This window comes from Papaver somniferum, unplaced genomic scaffold, assembly GCF_003573695.1.
Source record: "Papaver somniferum cultivar HN1 unplaced genomic scaffold, ASM357369v1 unplaced-scaffold_19, whole genome shotgun sequence".
Lineage (NCBI taxonomy): Eukaryota > Viridiplantae > Streptophyta > Magnoliopsida > Ranunculales > Papaveraceae > Papaver > Papaver somniferum.
This window is the reverse complement of record NW_020628818.1, coordinates 1595199-1618637: the sequence shown is the minus strand read 5'-3', so window position 1 is coordinate 1618637 and position 23439 is coordinate 1595199. Positions and strand designations below refer to the sequence as shown.

Here is a 23439-nt window from a genome sequence, read left to right as displayed (position 1 = left end):
CCCTATTGACATTTCCTCTACTTAGAAGAATTGTTTTCTGGGGTTCCCTATTATTTTCCCATTGTTGGGTCTTATTGGCGATTTCATTCAAAAATATCATCGCCTCATCAACAGTTTTATTCTCAAACCCACCTGTGCATAAAGACTCAACCATGGTCGTTGTTGAATAGTCTAAACCCTCGTAGAGGATCTGAACTAACCTAACCTTCTCTAAACCATGATGAGGACATTGATAAATTAAGTCATTGAACCTTTCTAAATACCTATATAAATATTCTCCCTCTTGTTGAGAAAAAGTACAAATTTGTGTCCCAATAGACGATGTTTTGTGCCTTGGGAAAATCTTATGTATAAAGGCAGATGTAAGTTGTTCATAGGTTTCAATTGACTCAGAATCCAAACTATACATCCAAGATTTGGCTTCATCTTTTAAGGAAAAGGGGAATAACCTAAGTTTCAGTGCATCATCACTAAGGTTTTTAATTTTCAGAGTACTACATACTTCCTCAAATTCCCTAACATGAAAATAGGGGTTCTCATTCTCTTTTCCTAAAAAGGTTGGGAGCATCTGTAAATTCCAAGGTTTGAATTCATAATTTGCCTCGGTTTAAGCTAACTTGATACAAGACGGACGAGAGGTCCTAGTTGGGTTCAATAAAGCTTTTAAAGTTGCCATTTCTGGCACTACCAAAGGACTAGGAGAACTTTCTTCAAAAAGACGAAGATTCTCAAAACTGAAGTTTCCAAAAACGGGCTCTCTAAAGAAGAGTCTTCGAGCTCCCCGCCTTCACAAGAAGAACTACTAGGTTTATCACTAATCAGACGACCTAGAGTGTTTCTCTTCCAAGCCCGTTCTACCTCGGGCATACACTAGAAAAACAAAACTAAAAAGAAAAGCCCTAAAAGGGAAGGGAAGTTCTATGCAAACACAAACAAGGCTGACTCCACCACAGCAAACCTACTAAATTCTAGCAAACAAAAAGCATGATGGCTCCACTTAGATTGTTTCTAGACCAACTTCTAATCCTTCGAAAGGGAATTCGTTACAATTTAAGCAAACCCCTCTGGAGTCAATCTGATTCAAAGTAAGTTGAATTGAGGAGAGGGAAGCTCAGTGGAGCTTTGATACCCAAGGCCTCACCGCTATCACAAGGCGGCGCAGTCACGCATTCAACTCACAGAGACCATCATGAACTTCGAAGTATGCTAAAAGAGTAACCAATATTTTTCGAACGACTTTCCTACCAAGCTCGTTACCCTATAGGTCTCGTTCTATTCCAAATTTTAAAGCTTAGGTTCGCGTTTGGTTTCGTTTTCCTAAGGCGGGCAAGAAGGGAACGGTGATGAAATCCGAACCCTTATCTTGTATTGGCCAGGCCTTTCCCTTTATTAGGAATTTTAAAACAGTCCAAATTCGTCTTCAATCAATGAATCACCTTAAGGAATACAGTAACTCGCTTACAGGAGATTCACAAGTGTTTCGATGGACTTACCTCCCGTAGCAGACGGGGGATGAACCGTTGAAGTCGACTCGGGCCACGACTCCTATGTCATGTACGAACCCGAGGGGCCGAGACGATATCGTAATCGTCGTCCTTCCCTGCACACAGTTTGTATTTAAGGTACCCTTCCGTAGGGTAAAAATAACTTAAAAATGTCCAACGTCACAGTCCAAGTCCAAAGTAAAGTGCAATTTTACAAAAAGAAACGTAAAAAGGAACAAATGAAAATAATAATAAAAAAATCTAAAAATGCTACCTAAACACAAATCCCCGGCAGCGGGGCCAAAATGATTAATGATTTTTGATGGGTTGTAGTAATGAGGTTCAAACTCTCGGACTTGTGAAGGATAATTTTTTAGACTTAATAAAAAAGATAAATATATACAATAAAATATTAACAATGGTGAGAGGTACTGGGACTAATGATTCGGCCAATCTTCATAAAATAGGGCTCAATGAATTATTCTCGACAATAATCGCTCAAAACATAAGTTATATGGACTCTTATTTTGCAAAAGTAGATTCTCAAAAAATTGATTGTAAATGTTAAGCATGGAACATCAAATCACCTAAGCTAAGCATGACCCATCTAATCAAATAACACCCAATTTAATCAAATCATATTTCAATTAATTTTTAATGCAAAAGTATTAAAAAGAATTAATTAAATTACCCATGTATGAAGCTCGGCCTCCTCCGTCGTCCCAGTGTTGGGGTTTAACTCATCATAGTAAAAATGCTCTCAAAATAATTATTTATGGCTCAAAAATGGTTCACGGTGATGAAATAAAGAGAAAATGATGAAAATCGAGTGTTTGCAACGTTTATAATTGTTGCAAACACCGTTACCAAGAACGATAAAAGAATACTGCTGTTATTTGCGTAGCAGACTACGACCCACAGGGACTGGTCGTTGTCACTGTTGAAGAACGACGGTTTTCGGCTGTCTGTTCTTCGTGTTCTTCATCTTCATCAATGGCAGCAGCAGCAACAGAGAAAAATGGTGGATTCTTCCTCTGCAGCGCTCTCCTCTCTACTCCCAACTCTCGACCCTTGCTAGCCCTTTCTCTGACCTCCAAGGACTCTATTTAAACCCGAAGCATGCATCGAATCTCCTTCATAACTCCACAAATCCTCGGCAGTGAAAGAAAATATTTTCGGATATTTTCTTTCCTGTTTTAGCTTTTCACGCATTTTCTCTGGTCCAGCACGCTCCAATTCGATTACACATGCTCCAACAGGTTGCTCGATGCATGAAACACGAGCAGAATACACACAAAATCTTCCAGAAGTCGTAGAGAAACTCTTCTGCATGTGTTTTACCTGTTTTGAGCCCGTGAATTGGCTAGCCAATTCTAGCCAAGTTTGAGCTAATAGAACACTCACAAAAGATTTTCCATGTTAAATCACAACTTCTCACCAATTTTCAGCGATTGAATCGCAATAGAACACCTTCATTTTGCTGATTGAAAATCTGTCAGGAGTGAGAATGGTTTTCCCGCCAAAACACGAATTTGAATGTTGAAGATGATATGCCCCCTATCCTGAACTGGGGTGCGAATAGAAGATTCCTTGGGGGTGACCTGGGGGTGCCCCTTAGTAATTAGGTTACCCCTTATCCAAAAGCGAGAGTCCGAATAACACTTGTCCTCCGGGTGCCAAAATCAACTTTTCGAGCCAAATTTTCCAAAAATGTTTATTTCCCAAAAATACATAAAAACATAATATTAGTACAAAAATAGAGTTCCAACAATACAGACATTGAGGACAAAGTAGACACAAAAATGTGTCTATCAGTTCTCCCTGGCCAGAAGAGCTACGGCGTCTGCGTAGACCTGCTGGCTCTTTTTCAATTCTTCGAGCTCTACCATCAGTTAGTGGGACTGGTTTGATCCCTGATTGGGATTTCCGGCTTGTACCCCTACGGCCATAGTTCCCCATTCGTTTACTGTGTGTATTAAGGGTGGCCGAGGATCAGCTTCAATTGTTGGTATCTCCAAGTTTGGTCCCCTCGGTTGAGCTTCTACCCGCGGTACTAAAAGCACTGGTATGGTTTGATTCTGACCGTTGGTTGACGGCATTCCGAAGATTGGTGGATGTGCGGGCTGATGTGTCATAGATTCTGCCACCCCTTCTTTTTGTTGATGAATTTGGTTTGAAACCAAAGTCTTGTTAGCTTCTGTAGCCTGGAGGGCCGCAACAGTCTTCGTGGCTGCTGCTTTGAGAGCCGCGGCTGCAATGGAGTTAGTGTTCATAGGTGAGGTGATTTCCGCATCATCCTGCCTCTGAGTAGCTGTTTCAGCTTTGTCTCCTTTCTGCTTGCTTCGGTTCATGACCGGGGTAATCCTCGGTGTCTCCTTTGATGAGGCTTTAGTTTTTCCTGCCTCTAGTATCTTTTCCATTTTTAATCTTTTTCTGCATAGGGGAATAAATAAAGAGAATCAAAGATATACACGAGGATCAGGTTAGTGTCATTCGTATCTGCAAGATTATTGGAATAGAAGGAAATGAGCTGCCCAAGGGCCTTAATAAAAGAGAAATGTAAAGACCTCATCGGTCTAGTTTTTGCAATACAAATCCTCTAATAAACAATCATGGATCTTGTTTTCAGACTACTTTTGAGAAATAAAACTCTTGAAAAGGCAGATCCGTCGTATGAACTCATGAATCTGGATTATTAAGTCTTAGTTTTAAAAGGAAAGCGCCTTACGCGCAAATCTGTGATAGATAGCCGTGGGTTTGTCTGCTTTGAAATGGTGTTTGTGAAAATGAAGACCATGAACCCAGAATAAAAAAGGTTTTGAAAGCACGCTGAACCCAGAATAGGGTACAACCATAATGCGCGTTTAAGGTGAAATCACAGGATAAGATAAATCTTTTACCGGGAGAAAGTCCCTGTTTCTAGCGCCAGATTGTGAACACGTAAATCACGAAGCCATCCACGTGTTCACAAATAATATTCGCACACATCCTAATTCTAGAATTGTATGTCGTATGCATAACGGGGATGATTATATCGATTCATCGACTCGAAGCCTTCGGGCTTGTCATTGTCTAGTCGAATATTATCATAAATAATGTTCGTATAAAGGAATAAACCAAGAATCAAGTATAAATGTAAAGCATATGAAGTTTAACGCTGAATGTAACGTGCTGAAATGTAAATAAGACAGATTTACGTGGTTCGGCACTAAGGCCTACATCCACTGGGTTGGTGTTTCACTATGTATTGAGTGGTTACAAAGATAGTCGAATGACTTTAGAGTATACATAGGTCTGCGGAAGTAGGGGAATTATTTACTCTTCCTATTTCTCTCTCCTATATTCTCCTATAATTGCTCTCAATTGGTCGACCCCCTATCTCTTATTGGAGAGGGGTATTTATAGGGTTGGAACGTGGGTCCCATTTCTGAGGCGCCGTTGTAATCTTATCTTCTTGTGCTTTGTGCCTATTACGCAGAGATCGACAAAGTCAAGAGGTTTCAATTGTGAGGGTCTTCGGCATATGCCGCGGTCTGAGCTTGAATACGAAGGATTATCCTCGCCTCTTCCACGCGCTGATTAACACGTGTATATCTCTTTGGTATTTAATGCGGGTAGATGGATGTCTGCTCGTGTCAGACAAGTGTCTCTTTGTCTGGTCACATCTGTGTCAGCCAAACTTCATCTCGGCCGTTGATCTGGTGTCTTCCTCGGGATTGGGTGTGATAACACCCAAGGGGTATTATCTAGTGCTCCTCTGAACCATCATACCTCTGTGATCCTCTGTCCCTGACCGTCAGATCTGCTGACCGGTGGCATCTTCTTATGAGATGCTTGCTATCATGTTTTTATATCTCGTTTTACATGCCTTCCACGTGTCTCTTTCTATACACGTGGTGGATGATGAAAGGCGTCCATACATCCATGTAACTATATTGATTCTATCAATGTAAAATCCTTCTCTCCATGTTCTTCATCTTCCCCTATTATCCACTGCAACACTATTTCTATTCATATAATCCAAATACACCCGTGTTAGGTGCTTCTCATCTCTCTCCGACTCCTCCTATCTCGAGACTCTTTCCAAAAACGGTTTCTACTGCGATTTTGTTTTAGCTAGAAGTGTATATTTGGTGATTATCTTCCACAAGCATTGTGGAGATCTTGGAATCTTATTTATATTGATAATGAAAACTAGATAAGTTACAGACTCTAACTGAATACAAACACTGAAAACAAATTCAAAATATCAATGACTCAGCTGACCGTAAATATTGCCATATGACTCTCAATGTGTACTCAATCAACTGACTATGTTACACAGCGACATTCTTATATCTAACACCCTCCCTCAAGTTGAACCGGAGTTGACGGACGTTCAACTTGTCTCGGAGAAGTTGGAACCTTGGAGATGATAGCCCTTTGGTAAAGATATCCGCCAGCTGATCTTTGCTGCTGATAAACTTCACATTCAGTTGTCTGCGCGAAACTCTTTCCCTCACAAAGTGATAGTCTATTTCGATGTGCTTTGTGCGAGCATGGAAAATGGGATTAGCAGTCAGATACGTTGCCCCTAGATTGTCACACCATATAGTTGGTGATGCACACTGAAATCCTAGCTCTTGCAGTAATGACTGAATCCATATAAGCTCAGAGGTTCCAATGGCCACACCCGGATACTCAGCTTTTGTGCTTGATCTGGAGACCGTTTTTTGTTTTCTTGCACTCCACGAGATGAGATTACCCCCAAAGAATATACAGTAACCACTTGTGGATCACCGATCATCTAGACCACCTGCCCAGCCTGAATCAGAATAAGCAGACAGAGTATAATCTTGACTAGGCTTAATGAAGACACCATAGTCTAATGTATGCTTCAAATATCGCAGAATACGTTTAACAAGCCCCCAGTGTCCAACATAAGGTTCATGCATAAACTGACAGGATTTGTTTACTGCCACAGATATATCTGGCCGTGTGATATGCAAGTACTGAAGAGCTCCAACAACACTCCTATACAGAGTGGAATCCTCAAACTTTGTAGAACCCACCTTGTGTAGCTTTGCATTAGCTGCCATTGGTGTGCAAACTGGCTTGATGCCATCCAGTTTAGTACGTCTTAACAAATCTGCGATATATTTTCTTTGAGAGAGCACTAGAGACCGTCCTTGTTGCAAAACCTCAACCCCCAAGAAGTAAGACAATATCCCCATATCTTTGATTGCAAACTCATTACCCAAATCTTGAATTAAGTTAGCAACCATGTTTGAGTCAGAACCTGTGACAATGATGTCATCTACATAAACCAGTACATAAACTACTGAGTTACCTCTATGTTGAACAAACAATGAAGAATCTTCAATGGAGGTTGTGAATCCTAGTCTTAACAGATGATTGCTGAGGCGGGAGAACCAAGCTCGAGGAGCTTGTTTAAGGCCATATAGTGATTTGTGTAACTTGCAAACATGATTTGGATAGTTAGGTTCTATATATCCAGCAGGTTGCTTCATGTAGACCTCCTCCTCTAAGACCCCATGGAGAAATGCATTCTCCACATCTAGCTGACGAAGAGACCATCCTCTCATAACTGCAAGTGTCAGAACCAGCCTTATTGTACATGGCTTAATAACAGGCGAAAAGGTTTCGTCATAATATATACCTTGTTGCTGGGTAAAACCCTTTGCTACCAAACGAGCCTTGTAACGTTGTATTGTGCCATTTGGATTTCTTTTAATTCGAAAAACCCATTTAGATCCAACAATATTCATCCCTTCTTTGCACTCAACTAAGGTGTATGTTCCATTTTGAATCAAAGCATTAATCTGCACGTCCATTGCATCACGCCATTCTGGTATTTGAAAAGCCTTAGAGAAACAGGTAGGCTCCATGAAGTCTTGATCAAGAAGTGGGTGTTTGGTCGCAGTCAGACAGAGTTTTTGTATTGGCTTTGAAATCCCGGCTTTGGCTCTCGTGATCATTGTATGTACAGTAGCATCTACAACTTCAGCTGACTCATTGCCATTCTGAATTTGGGAGACCTGAGGTGATGGTAACACATGTGATGTTGCAGGAGTCTGCTGAGGGGTGACATCCCTTAGTAATGCTGGTGTGATCGGCTGGACAACAGTCGGATGTACATTATGCTGAGGTTGCACTGTCGCTGATTGATTGTGAGGAAAAATAGAAGACCCAAAAATATCAGTACTGGTTGCATGAGTGTCAGACCTTACCTCGGGAGTACGCTCCAGGGAAGAAGAGAATGGGAATATGTTTTCTTCAAAGCGAACATGTCGTGATATATATTGTCGGTTGGTTGGTAGATGAAGACAAATGTAACCCTTATGAGATGAACTATATCCTAGGAATATGCATGGGAGAGACCTGGGCTCTAGTTTGTTGGCATTATATGGTCTTAAGCAAGGATATGCTAAGTACCAAAACACGAAGAAATTGGTAGTATGTTTGTTTTCCAAAGAGCAACTCAAGTGGTGTTTTGCTATCAGACGACTTGTTTGGTGTCCTGTTAATGAGATAACAGGCAGTAGTAAAAGCCTCTGGCCAAAAATCTTCTGGAAGATGAGCTTGATATAATAGAGCCAGACCACTCTCTGTGATATATTTGATTCTTCTTTCTGCTAATCCATTTTGAGATGATGTATGAGGGCAGGAGAAACGATGTTGTATGCCTGAGTTGCTTAGATATGTAATTAGTTTCTTGTATTCCAAAGCGTTATCTGATTGAAAGATTTTTATTTTGTGGCCTGTGAGGTTTTCTATTTGTTTTTGAAACTGAGAGAAGATATTGAAAACAGCAGATCTTTGAACCAAATGATAAATCCATGTATAGTGAGAATAAGCATCCATGAATAATAGAAAATAACGAAATCCATTACAAGATGTTTTTGGTGAAACCCAAATGTCATACACAATAAGACTTAAATGAGTATCATAAGTGGTAGTACTAGGAGTAAAAGGAAGGCGCCTACTCTTGCTAATATGACAAGAGTGACAGAAGCCAAAGCTTTTATTTTGAACTGGAAGGGAAAGCTTTTTGACAATACTAGAAACTGTGCTCAGCATTGGATGCCCGAGCCGCTAGTGCCATATTGGAATGCTTGCATAAAGAAAGGTTGAAGGTGATTGCACGCCGCCATCACTATCCAACACATAAAGCCCATTCTCATTCCTTCCTGTTAGCAGCGTTGCCCCCGTGATTTTGTCCTTCACAACAAACAAATTAGTGTGAAACACAAAATATACATTGTTATCATTGCAAAACTGATGAACAGATAGTAGATTATTTTTGATCTGAGGCACATGATATACATTATTTAAAGCAAAATTTCGATATTTAGAATTGAACTCAGTGTTACCAATGTGTGCTATTTGTAGAGCATTGCCATTACCAACTCTCACTTGATCAGGTCCATCATATTCATGTGGGATGCACAAATTCTGAGCATCAGCAGTCATATGATTTGTCGCACCCGTATCTGTGACCCACTGAGTATTAGTTGTGTCAGGAAAGGCAACATAAGCCTCTGCAGGCCTTTGGCGATTGTCATTGCTCCTATCATAACGAAACCAACAACGATCTGCAGTGTGGTTTCTTTTCTTGCATATCTGACAGTATACATCCCATTGAGGAGAACCACGTTGCTGGTTAGGTGGACGATGATTGTTATTTTTAGGAGGTTAATTTCTTCTGGGCTGATTGGTGTTCATCCTTGGTTGATTTCTGCTGGAAGATGCTGTACTCGCAGTTACAAGATTTGCCATGGGTTGGGATTCCTGAGACAGTTGATTCTCCTGACGCATCTCGTAGGTAAGAAGATGAGACTTAAAAGTCTGGATATCCATATTATCAGCAGTACCCAACACAATAACTATTGGATCATAAGACTGATTCAATCCATTACAGATGGATTGCTTCATTTCATTAGCAGGAACTGTGTAACCAGTTGCTGCAAGTTCATCAAACAAATGTTTAGCTTCATTTAAATAAGCTTTCAAAGACTTGTTACCTTTGGACAAGTTATGCAGTTTCTTCTTGAGATTCATCTGGTGAGCAAACGTCTTAGGCGCAAACTCAGCTTCTAGTGTATCCCATATTGCTTTTGAAGTATCTAGCTTTGCAACAACGCTGAGAACTTCTGGTGTAAGGGTTGAGTTTAACCAACCAATGATTAACGCATCTTGTGCTTCATATGCAGTGAAGGCAGGGTTGATTTCATCACTGTCCGGGAGAGTGCGTTCTGGGATTTCTTTTGATCCATCAATGAATCCAGTTAGTCCATGACCCTTTAAGATGGGTTTGAACTGAGCTTTCCATAGTATGTGGTTTGTTTCAGTGTGCTTCAAAGTGACAAGATGATGGATTTTAACTTGTCTAAGAGCGTTTGTTGTATCTGCCATAGCTGTTTCTGTGACAGTTGTGTTTGTTCTTCAAGTTTTTTTTGTTTTGGGATATATGCGGAAGGTGAACTTGGATCTTAGAGCCTGATACCAATCTAGAAGTGTATATTTGGTGAATATCTTCCACAAGCATTGTGGAGATCTTGGAATCTTATTTATACTGATAATGAAAACTAGATAAGTTACAGACTCTAACTGAATACAAAGACTGAAAACAAATTCAAAATATCAATGACTTAGCTGACCGTAAATATTGCCATATGACTCTCAACGTGTACTCCATCAACTGACTATGTTACACAGCGGCATTCTTATCTCTAACAGTTTTAAAGGTTTTTCACCTTCGATCAGGTAACCCTTCTTCAATTCCAATACCATAAACGTTGAGTTCTAATTATTTTTCCTTACTGGGTTTACTCCGTCTCCCTCTTCTAAGGTTGAAACGAGTTGAAAATAGAAGAGAATAGTCCGCCATCTTATTTCTTTTTTTTCCTGATTTTAGTTTCGTTTTCAATGTTATTGACTATTAGTTCATGTAATTTTCTATTTGATTGTGGTTGTAAACAATTCTTATTTCTTCAATAAACCTCTATAATAGTAATTGAGATGTTTTAACATAATTTTTGAAGCGACTAATTAAACAATTTTTGAACTCCCGGGGAAGCTTATAAAAAGGATGTTTGGTTGTTAATATGCAGGTATAATCTTCAGTACAGCAAGGATTATGTTTCCCAAGAAAAGCAAAGCTTATTGATTTCAATCAGAAACCTTTTCTGCTGAAAAGGATTCACTGGTATGGTCATTATTTTTAAGGTATAATCTTTATAGGTTTTGTTTGAATACCTTTTCTTTTTGTGGCTGTAGGACAATCATAAATCATTTCTTTGAAGGATTTGACATCCTTATTTTTGTTTAGGGTTTATTGTTTACAAGTTACTACTTATTTTATACACAAGTTATTTCTTGATTTAATTGGGATCGAGTAGGGTATTCTGTAGGCTTAGCTTAATCATTCTTTTGGTTATGTTTTTATTTTCAGTTGACTTGCGATTGTAACAGTGATGATTATTTCAGTACTAACAAGCATTAGAAATGGTTAGTTGAATTGAGGCCATCAGTTTTGATTTTTAACATGTGTGTTGTATGCATGTTTGGGGTTCTGCAGTAGTTCAATTAGCTATGTTGAATTATGTTCACACCAGTATATAAAATTGATGTATTCTAACCGAAAGAGTTAGATTAAATATATAGACATAATGGAAGAGACTAATTAACAGTATTTGTTTATAGAATCTTGATTAGAGGCAACATCAGGAATGTGGTAAGTAACGATTGTTTCCCTCATATTAAATATATCCTCCTAAAAGGATTCAGTTGATATGACCATTGATTTTACGGTATAATCTTTAAGAGTTTTATTTGAATACCTTCTTTCTATGGCGGTAAGGACAAACTTAAATCATTTATACGAAGTATAAGACTGTTGCTAAACTTGGTTGTGTAATAATTGAATTTCAATCGTAAAGGTAACAACATTCTTGATCACAAGGTATTTGTAGAAATGTTGGTTGTTGCCATCAAGTTAACATTTATGTTATTTTTATATCTCAGAGATGATTTCAGGTATGCTAAGGAAGATATCTTGGGACTCACGATGCACCTGTATGTTGCGTAGAGTACTCTTATTCAGCAGGTATTTAAGGAAAGAGTGAGTTTTGTTCTATCATGATGTTTCTTTTGTCCTAGCTTATATTCATGAAAAAGAGGATGCAGAAAAAGAATTTAGGTAGCACTTCTTCATCGTGCCAGGTAATTCTTTATCATAGTCTGTACTTAAAAGTGCTGGGGTACATCAGTAAAAATTGTTGCAATTATGAGGAACTTTACACAGGCAATAGTGGGACACAAAGGCATGTGTCCTGTTCCATTACAAAGAGGGTTGATATTGTGGCGTCTTTCCTCGTAAGCTGCTATTCGAGTTCAGGAATTGCATCCTATGGTGATGCTTTGGTTGTCCTAGCATGAGAAAGAGGATGCAGAAAAAGAATTTAGTAGCAGTGCTCCATCGGGCCAGGTAATTCTTTATCATATTCATGTACATGAAAGTGCTTGAGAATCACTCATATGCACTGAATTTCAACAGGGACATGTTGTTCTTTACATGTCTATTAGGGGAATGCACATAGACCAGAAGTACGTGCTGTCACATGGAATATTGATAAGCTTGCAACTGATGGTCTTCCAGACTTACAGTATATGATTTTGAGCATTACAAAGGCAAAAGATTATTCTCTCAAGGGAGTCAAGCTTTAAGGATAATTGAAACTTAAGGTGCTTAGTTATTTTAATTTGATTTTCTTCTTTATCTGTATGCATATATTCTTGGCTCTGTTCTAATCTTTATCAACTTAACAGTTCCAGGACATTTGAAGTGCAATAAGTGTTGCACGAGGGTCTAAAGATGGATTATGTTTATGCCTACATGCTTAATCTACTTTATCTAACTTCATACTAAATCCCACTTACACTGGAAATGTTATCTGCCATTTTAGCTCAAATGGAAGAGCACTTGGTTTTCAACCATGTAGTTGTGGGTTCGACTCCCACAGATGGCATTATTGTTATTTGAGTAGGCTATAAATTTACATGCCTCGGATGGCAAAATTAGTGATTCCATTATTTGATGCTCATAGAGTGGGGCTCCAACGAAAGTTATGGAGTTTGGACCAGGGTCTTGGAGAAGATTTTAAGAAATATGCTTGCTCAAGAGATCCCATCAAACTTGTTTTATTAGCGTTTACATTTTGTGCCATTTCTATAAATTTGAACTCACATGGTAATACATAATGTTGCAATCAGGTTGCAAGGGTCGAAAAACAGTGTCGCCAAACGCCAAAAGAAGTTGGCAAGTTAACATCAATATTTTTTCGTGGCAACGGATAATAGATTGCCATTGAAGGGTTAAAAGGATTGAACCTCCTTAAAGGTAAACTGGAGATCCATATTTGGAGGATGTAAGAGATGCAATTTTCACCAAGGAAGAAAATTAAGGATGAGGCAATCATTCAACTCTTGAGGTTGCACTGGAGTGACAGTAGTAATTATTATGGTAGTCGCAATGATTATGCACTGTTTGAAGCTCTCCGAGTCCAACCTAACCCCGTCGGAATAATTCATAACATTGTTTCTTTGAGATTCCTGTCATGGATGACGATGTCATCAAAATTCAGTTTCAGTTACTCCGTGGAATTGTAATGAATACAGGCAGTTCTGAAGCTGCCGTGATCGATGATGAACAATTTCTATCGGAAATATGGTTCAGATTCCTGGGGGACCACCAGTTATCCTAAATTCTTAACAAGTGATGGCAACTAAGCAGGGTCCCCTGCCATCTCTTCTTCAGCAGGAGCAAATATAAAATGATACATTTCCTCAGGTGAGACTGCTGCTGACGCAACTTGTAAATCTAGTGCTTAGGAATGTTAAGACTCAGATCGCGTTTCTGCCTGATTCAGGTTGTAGACATTGCTCAGTATCGGCACCTGTGTGAGATTCACCAGAACCAGTTCCAAATAATTCCAGGTCCACTTTCTCCTCAGCATCAGAGCCTATTATTCTCTACAGAAGTTTTGATAAAACCGGTAGATTATGTCTGTACATCTCCACTCGTGGATAATTGGTATTCATTATATCCTCCACTGGTCCACGCTTAATCAAACATCCATGCCTCTCCACACTACTTGTTGGTACATTACTCAGAAACCTAGAGTCATCAAAATCCTGGTTTTCAGAAATTTGTCTTTTCACTTCATCTTCACCCAGTCAAGTATCACATGACAAGCATGTCTATCGCCCTAAAACCACTACGGGCTGTGACATGCTTAATTATGTATATATATTGCCTCAAAACCCAAAAAAACTTAGCTAAACATGCAAGAATCTACTTGTCGAAGGTATCACTTCTGATGGCACGTGTGACTATCGAAAGAATATTAACCTAAACTTTTTATCTACCTTATAATCTCTTGATTATAGAAAGAATATTAACCTAAACTCAATTTATCTACCTTCTATTGTTCTACTTCTCTGCTCTATTATACTACTATTTTACTATTATGGTATCTATTAAACCTATCAAATTTTTTTCATTCATATGGGAGGAAATTAATATACAACAGTAAGAACATTCAGACCGACGCTCAATAGGTTTTTCCTTTTTCTTGGATGGAACACTTTCTTTGTGTAAATGACTATATCTAACAAATTACAAAACAGCTACAACAACCTCAGATTTTCAAATATCATCTTTATTTTTCTTATTCACATCAACTTTGTCCGGGAAAGGAAAACCCACCCAACAATTACCCCCCACTACCCCTCTCATGTTATTCATAACATACCTACGGCCGCTTCTATTTTGTCCTCTGAAAGCGGAGAATTGAATCACACAACGAATTTTTACTTTGAACTTTTCTACATGTTTTTCATTTTCTAAGATTATTTTATACTGTGATTGTTCTAATAATGTTTGGGTTTTTATATTTGTTGTTGTATTGCAGAATTAGGAGCCTTGAACGCGCATCTCTTCTAATATGGAGTTTATCTTTCCCCCAACTTAAAATAATAAAAACAGTAACCAAGAATCTTAAAGATGTATGCAACTCTATAATTCCACCTACTTTTGCTTGGGGTTTCAATGATTTATTTAGTATGGTAACTTAGTGGAAATGTTGAATCATTGATTTTCATTTAAAAGATGTTTTATGACTGAAAATGATTATATCTTTTATGAAGACATGAAGAATGATGACATCGAGCACATGTAAGTTTTTATTTCTTAAGTTGCAAATACGTGTTTAATAAAATTATGCTGGTAAAAATTAAAGAAAAACGCAATTCTGTTAGATGTTAATGTTGATGTGGCTTATCTAAATTTTGTTTAGAGGTCGTGTCTTCCGATCTGGAATTTCTGCTCAGTTTTTCTTTCTTTATCTTTGTCTTCTATCATATTTTGGAGATTTCCAAATTTTGTTTCGATTGAGTTTTTAAACTTAGGTATCCTAATTGAGAGAATTAATAGCAGTATAAATAGAGAATTTGTGCTTGATTTTTGAGGGGATAGGGGGGGTATTGTAATTGAGTAATATCCTAACACACATATTTTAAGTGGTATCATGGGTTCTCATCTGTTTGTTTTTCGGAACTTGAAAGTGTTAGAATTTGGTCGATTATGGTGAAAAATCGGTGGATTGATCATTGACTTGAATTTACACTTTGTGATCAGATTGTTGCACATAAGTATTCTCAATTAATCAATCACCAGATGAATTTGGTGAATTTACATAAGTATTTCGTTTAATGTGGATTAATGATGAAATCATAATTTTACTTTTCTCTATGCGTTTCTGTTTTAGACGATATCATGAATGTGCAACGCACTTGATATTGTGATAATTTTCGATTTTTTTTTTGGGAAAAGAGCGTTCCAACGAGTTGACACCCTTAATGCACAAGTATATTTGTTACTTCTATAATTCTATACTTTGTGGTTCCATATGGATAAGCTAATCTCTATAATTCGAATAAAATTTCCAGGAACTCCTTGATGAAAGATAGAAGATACAAGGTGGATAGTATAAGAAGACATACAAATGATTTAATTATTTGTTCTTTGTCGGTTCTGTTATTAAAATGAAATACGTATAAATCTGGCATCTACTAGGCTTTCACTGTTTTAAGTTTCCCATTTATGAAGTTTGGATTTTGTTAAAAGTTACAGGCTAGAATCACCATCATTTCCGGACCATATTGAATTCAGCGCATATAGGTGGAGTTCGTGAAAGACTCGGGGGAATTAATACTGGGATTCAGGGTACTTGAGGTAATTTAATAGAGACCCACTTACTTTGTTAATATGCTAAAGAAAATTTCCCAACAAACCAGTCGAAACAATTAAATTGAAATGCAACGAAACTATAAATAATGCCCAGTGTATGTAGTCGTAAGAGGCTCATTACTAAACCTTGGAGTATCTTAGCAACCATGGAAATAACATGATTACAAATGGCTCTTTTGTCGGTGCAAGTAAGTCGTCCATGTATCCCTCCATTTCATTAATTCTATAACATTCCTCCATTTCATTAATTCTATAACATTATCAGGACAACGTTGTTTTATGTTTTTAGAATTCTTGTTGCCGTATTATCTGATGATTAATCCATAACATTACTTGTTATTTCAAAGACCTTATTTTCTTTGAGTTTTGAGTTCAATAAGCTTTAGGTTCACAAACTTAATTCTTAGGTCTGTGAACTCAAATGAATGAAAAGTTAGTAGTAAACAAAACCTTACAAACTCAAGAATGAATTACCAAGCCTTGAAATTTACAATAATATTTGTGATTTTCTCTCAAGTTTAGATTCGAGTTCTATACAAGCAAGTGCTTGGAAGTCGAAACATCACTAAACTTAGGAAGAAGATAATTAATGATATGATCTTGTTTAATATATGTTCAAATACTAAAGTCCATGACTTTTGCTACGATTGATAGATATATAAATAAAAACGTGTTCAATAGGAAAAGACGAGTCTTTGTTATGTACCTCGATGAAGCTTCTTCAAATCGATATCTTCATCTGATCTTCAATCAGGTGCAAATGTAGATCTCCACTTTCCACCTAATTGCATTAGATTTCGAAGGTAGCAGAGTTTTCTACTCGTTGTCATGGAAAAAGGTATACGTGTTCTCAAAATAGTAGTGAACCGCTCTTATATCATATTGCCATGGTCTCCCGAGAAGTAAGTGTGTCGCGGTCATGTTAATAATATCACACAAAACCGAATCTACATATCCAGGAAACGAAAAATTTAATAGACATTAATTGATGTGTGATATCCTGTGAATCCGAGTCATTAACCCATCCAACCGAGTGAGGGTTAGGATGTGGAGTAACTGTAAGTCTCAACTTCTGTACTACATGACTAGAAACATAATTATCCACACTTTCATTGTCAATGATCAGATCACAAAACTTTCCCCTAATAAAACACTTAGTCCTAATTTTTTTACTGCAGATAAAGATGGTTGAGTCAACAACATAGGACGAATCATCCCTAAAAAGTGTTCACGTAAACTTCTGCTACATCCACATTATCATATGTATCAGTTTCTAAACCTTCTTCTTCGGAATTCTCATTATCATTAGTAGTCTCTATAACTAGGCCATTGTCCTTGTGTGACACGTCAATAAACCCATTAAATTTACGACATTCAAAAGAAGTATGACCCAGTTGTTGGCATTTGTTGAACTTATCATCCCTAAATTTAGCATATGGGTTTTGAGATTTGGATTGTAGAGGAAAATGGGTGGATTCTTTTTAACAAAATGATAATTAAGGATGTCTGTTGGACGAAAAAAAAAGAATTTTGTTTTTGTTGTATGGATGTAGTTTTTATTGGACTAGGAAGTAGTTTTTTCAGAATGAAGGGTACGACGCTCTACTTTGATAGCTTGCTGAATGGCCTCCACCATAGTATGCACAGACTGAGAAATGCTATGTTGAATTAAGCTATTCAATCCTTTAATAAGCCGAGCTACCAGTTGTTCTAATTGATTCCGTGCAACCAAATTATAAAATTCTGACACACAATCCTCAACCAACCATGCTCCTTGTTGACAAGCTTGTAACTTCACAAACAAGTGCTGTTGATCTGTAATCTCTTGGAAGAAATTTATCTCTGAGGAGTTTTTTCATTCTTTCTCAAATACGTACATGCGGTTTATCGTATTTGAAAACATAACTTCTCCCGGTAAGCAACAACACCTCCCTTGAGCTTATAAGGAACAAGCTTTTCTTTAAAATGATTAGTTTCTTCCATAAATACAAAAAAAAATCCTCAACTTCATAAAACTAATCTAATAAATCTTCAATCTTGAAACTCTCAATGAAATTTGGAATGTCGACTTTCGACTTATACTCGAGAAGAGACCCATAAGTACTTTGTCCTGATTTGATACGTTTATCCTCACTCCATTTCTTCTCTTGCTCATCCCCAATATACATCACTATCAAACTGGAGATTTAAGATTTTATTATTAGGGTTGTTGAGAAAACTTTCATATTGTTTCTTCTTTCCAAACTGTTGCAGTATCATGAAAAAAATAATGTTTATTGTTTCCTTTAGAGTTGGTTTTGGATGGTGATTGTTTACCTTCACCATTAGAGTTTTCTTCATCTTCAAGATTTAGATGTTTCTTTAGGAATCGAGTAAGATCTTCAAATTTTTTATCAATCTGATCGAACTTCTTAGTTACATCTTCATGTCTCTTATCATATATATAGTTCTGTCAACTTTGTGAACTCAGGCCTAATAACTTGGTCTCACATTGAAACAAAACTAATACAACTTTCAATAGACGAAAAAAAATTACGTACGAATATAGAAGTGTAATACCAAGAAACGAATCCTCGATGAGAATCTAAGATTTTTAGGTTCTATGCTAACTAATGTAAATCTGAATTACAAGAAGGCAATCTGGAGATTGTAATAAATATGAAAAAAAAAACGGGACGCGGATAAGATGAATAATAGATGGACAGAAGAAAAAGAAAAAAAAAAGCAGAAAATAAGGGCCGTATGAATAATAATTCTTGATTGATAATAATGTGTCTTAACCGAGCTACAAATATAAATAGGTAAAACGTATTCCTAAAATAAACAAACTCTAAAAAGAAAAATTCTAGGAAAGGAAAATAATAGGACTTGTCATACAAGTCATAAACAGTCGGAAATTCGGAAAGGAAAAGAATAAGAAAGACTATCAGAGATGTATTACATCAGACTCCCACGCGTCCTCCATAGTTGACACGTGTACAATAGTGATTATGTACTTAGTGGGAATGTTATAAATACTCTTCATTTTTGTTGATCTTGCACAAATACCCCCGAGGGATAAAAAATAATTTTTTTAAAATCAACTTGAAAAATTTGTTTCCACTTTCTGAAAGCAATGTGTAAAGTTTTGTTCACTTCTAGAAACAACTTGTGCTAGTTACGTCCACTTTTCAGAAGGTATGGTAAGGGTATATTTTAAGGTGTGAATTTTGAGGGATATTTAAATAATGTTACCATGTACTTGCATAAACAGTACCAAACTTTCTTCAATAGAAAAGAAACAGCAGATCATAAAAATAATGAAATCTATAAAGTATAGTAATCTTCAAAATCTGGTGCTAAAACTGCCCTTGGTCTCTTTCCCTTCCTCCCACAGCCGTCGACATTATCATTTCTTGATCCTTTGCATGTGTAAACATTCACTTCTCCAAGTGCTTTCAATGAAACAAAGCTGTTGATGTGTGATATCAGACGGAAAAAGAACAGACTATTGTCATGTTTTGTTTTAAAGGTCTTTACAGATTTTTCCGGGTGGTACTGAGTCAATAACCCCCTTGAATAACACTTCACCTTTCTCGGTGAGACCAAAAATCTTCCAGAAATGGGTTACATTTGGATACGCAATTTCCAACTCTTTGATCCAATTCCGAGACTTGTAGTACTGATCTTTCGCATGGTGAAGATTATTAATAACTGTATTCTCTAGCTCATTCTTCTTTAACATCCATAAGTCACCGCGTTTTTCATATTGATAAGCAAGACACAAACACCCTCTCATAACAAAAACCCTGGACGACAGTACTTTTTGGCCGTCAGATGACAAACCTGGTGGTGTATGAACTAGTCGGAACTCCTCATCCGCCAGATCGAAAGCCACAATCTCCCATGTCTCATACTTGAGCCAGTGGAGAGATCCATTAACACAATTATTCCTGTTTTTATCGTTAGGTACAATAAGGTAATCGAGCTTTCCTTTATTCTTCCACCTGCTGCTGCCATTGCCAACCATATACCTCAACCTTTCCCTTTGCCCTGAACGGATCTTTGCGTATCAGGCGATATGAAATCCTTACAACCTTGTACTCATTAGTTAGAGGATGATGACCGAATCCACGCACAAGATTAATTTTAAACCTTGTGTTGATCCTTCTTGTTTTATAATGCACATCATCCCCACGCTCGTAGGACTCAGCGTAGTAGAATTTCTCTTTATCGAAGACAACTAAACTCATGTTACTGAATACAGAACCATCATGACTAATATCATCAGGTTCAGCATCAAGAGGTGTCTGTTGTTTTATTAATCCACGACTACGACTACGTTGATAGTGAAGATGTAAGTTAGCGAAGTAGCAAGTTTTTTTATTCTGAAATCGCAAGAGATTTTTCCATGGTTTACATACCCTTCTGCAATTTAATACTGACTCAACTGGTAACCTAAAAAATATGTTCAACTTGTTTTCTTGTGGGAGATCGTTTAGAGAAGTATATATTATGAGCCATCTTCAAAACTGTATGAGCTATATAGTACTATAATTTCTTTAAAAACCAAAAAAGTAAAGAAGAGAAAATTGAAACGGAATACCTTTGTAGAGAAGAGTAGAATTATGGATATAATCGGTTTGATGATTCACACCCACAGCGTCGAGAACGAAAAACCCTAGTAAAACTTAAACATCTGTTAAAGTGCTAGACACGAGAACATCTAGGAAAAAAAATGCGTTAACCCTAATGTATTCCGGATCACTTAGCAAATTCAAGTATTTTAAGCATGGCATATTTGAAGTCCACATAGGTGTTGTAAAATATATCCCGAGACGAAAGCTGGGTTGCTTAAAAAATGGTCATGTGGTAAAATTTGAGCCACTGGGAAAAAATATATCTTACATAGCTATTATCAGCAGCATGATCAGCGCGCAGAAAGCTGTGATTTTGGTGGAATGGGATACAAACTTCAAATTCTTTCGTGTTTCGTTATGGGTATCCCAAGAAAACTTGGCAGTGTAGCTTTTGGTCTGCATTGAGACCAATGCTGTTGTACAATTTTCAAAAGACTTGTATGCTAGAAAAAAGAGGAATCGTCTGAACTGCTAAATTCCAGGTACGTTAAACTGTAGCAGGCAAGTGGCAGCTCCCATCAATTATACTAAGTGGGCATAATTGAACAATCAAGACACGGTTACAAAGTGGGCATCTTCTATCTTCATTTTCAAGCTCCAGCCTTTTAATAATATGCCAGAAGCTATTACACATATGAAAGTTGCAGACTTTTTATTTCTTTCTTATTCAATTGAATTTCAATAAACAAACCGAAAATGTCTTCTTATTTCAGATATAAAAAAGCAACCCGCCAGAACAAAGAAAAGGTTAACTACAAGAAAGAGATTCATAAATTAAACCCAAAAATGAAAAGAGATAAAGAGAGCAGAGTATGTAATGAAATCTATGAAGTATAGTAATCTTCAAAATCTGATGCTAAACTTCCCTTGTTCTCTTTCTCTTTCTCTTCTTATTTCTCTTCCTCCGACCACCATCACTTTTTTTTGTTGATCCTATGGGCGTGGCAACTTTTACTTCTCCCTTATATGTCACAACATTTACTTCTCCCAGTGCTTTCAACGAAACAAAGCTGTTGATGTGTGATATCAGTTGGATACAAGCCGAGTCACCAACCCTTGCAGTAAATTTTGGGTGATATTGAGTCATAGAACCATCATCGTGCTTCAGTATTACTGAACCTTCCTTGGTGAGGCCAAAAATCTTCAAGGCGTGATTTAAATCTTCATATGGTATTTCTATCTCTTTAATCCATTTCCGAGACTTGTAGTACTGGTCTTTCGCATTGTAAAAATCACTAGTTACTGCATTCTCCTGCTTCTTTAGCATCCATAAGTCACCATAGAATTCATATTCATAAGCAAGACATAAACACCCTCTCATTACGAAAACTCTGGAGGACAATGCTTTATTGCTGTCAGGGGACAAACCTGGTGGTGTATGAACCAGGTGGAACTCCTCAGCCTCCAAATCAAAAGCCAGAATCTCCCCCGTTTCATACTTGAGCCAATGGAGAGCTCCATTAACACAATTATTCATGTTTTCACCACTAGGTTCTATAAGGTAATCAATTTTTAATACATTTCTCCACCCGCTGCCACTGCCAACAGTATATACCTCTACCTTTCCTTTGTAGGGGAACGCATCATCGCTCTTACTGCGGTATGAAATCCTGACAACCTTGTACTCCCTAGTCAAAGGATGGTAACCAAATCCATGCACAAGGCTAACCAAATTTTTGTTGGCAATTGGTGGAAGAGCCACGATCTCTCGGGTGATGGGATTCCAGATGTACAAAGGTTCATTAGGCTCCTCGTGATACCAGATGCTGTCATACTCCATATTGCCGGATAAACAAATCAACCCGTTACAGGAACCAACAAATCCAGACACATCTAGGGGAAATTTGAGATCGATCCTCATTGTTTCGTAAAAAACATAATCCCCCAACCCGTGAGACTCCGCATAACAGACTTTTTTTCCATCAAAGACCATCAAACTCATATTACTGAATTCAGAACCATCATGACTAGTATCATCAGGTGCACAATCAATTGGTATTAGTCCAAGATGATTTCGAAGATGTAAATCGGCAAAGTAAGTATCATTCTGAAATTGTAAGAGTTTTTTCCATGGTTGACACACCCTTCTGCAATCTAATACTGACTCAACTGGTAACCTAGAAAATATATTAAACTTGTTTTCTAACGGGAGATCGTTTAGAGAAATCTGACCCGTCATCAGAACATACGAGTTATGAAAGTTACTTTCTTAGTACTATAATCTCTTCAAAATCCAAAAAGTAAAGAAGAAAGTGCAGATAAAATACCTTTCTGGAGAAGAGCCGAATTGAAGTTCCACAAACTTATGAGAATAATGGAATTGATATTCACAGCAACACCGTTGAAAACAAAAACCCTAGTAAAACTTAAGCATCTAGACTCGGGGATGTTTAAGGAAATAAATTTACTAGTGTATTTTGGGTCTCTTTTGTGTCATCGTAACGTGGCAAGTATTAAGCCGCATAGGTTGTCTATGAGTGATGGACCGACAGTGTAAATTTTGGAGCCTAGCTGGCGCCCAAGCCCGTTTTTGCATATCCAAAGTCTGTTTTTGTCTTTTTGCCTACTCTCAAAATTTTTGCCTCCCCATTGGGGACTTCTGGCTCAGCCCATCGTGGGACAAAATAGTGAAACGCGTTGGTATATTACAGATACTGAATCGGAATTCACGAGGATTAACTTCATTACCACGGGGTAGGTTCTAAGTCACTTAAGATGAATTTCTTGAGAATTCACGGGTAGATTTAAGAGCATTGTATAGATTTTGCATGGAAACATATTTTGTTTGCGTGGCATAGCAAATCTGGATCACATTGCATTTTTTTTTTGGTCATATACGTCCAATTTTTTTCTCACATCGGAAGAATTTGATAAAAAAAGTTGGGAAAATGACATCGACGTTTGGTCGCTAAGAAAACTTCCAAATAATTCGATCTGTAGAAATCCGGTCTAAATCAAGAAATGGCCGTTCCAGACTTGCTTCGGTCACAAAGTGAAGGAGAAGGGTTGATTTTAGGGAGAGAAG

General features: G+C 37.5%; 1 protein-coding gene, 1 non-coding gene and 1 pseudogene across 2 annotated transcripts; 2 read left to right on the top strand and 1 right to left on the bottom strand.

Annotated features, from left to right (window-relative positions):
* Positions 1-212: 212 nt before the first annotated feature.
* LOC113339115 lies at positions 213-312 on the top strand (annotated as a pseudogene).
* Positions 313-12441: 12129 nt separating this feature from the next.
* TRNAE-UUC lies at positions 12442-12514 on the top strand. Its single transcript has one exon. It is a non-coding gene; the product is annotated as a tRNA-Glu (tRNA).
* An 8574-nt stretch (positions 12515-21088) lies between these two features.
* On the bottom strand, positions 21089-22756 carry LOC113339029 (F-box protein At3g07870-like). The gene is made up of 2 exons (XM_026584432.1): positions 22682-22756; positions 21089-22381 (listed from the first exon to the last, which is right to left on the bottom strand). The coding sequence occupies exon 2, from the start codon at positions 22354-22356 to the stop codon at positions 21271-21273; it is 1086 nt and encodes a 361-aa protein (XP_026440217.1). The 5' UTR covers positions 22357-22381; positions 22682-22756; the 3' UTR covers positions 21089-21270.
* Positions 22757-23439: the final 683 nt, after the last annotated feature.

Bases quoted from the DNA above. Each gene is read 5' to 3' on its own strand.
- LOC113339029 (XM_026584432.1), bottom strand. From the start codon at position 22,356: ATGAGTTTGATGGTCTTTGATGGAAAAAAAGTCTGTTATGCGGAGTCT.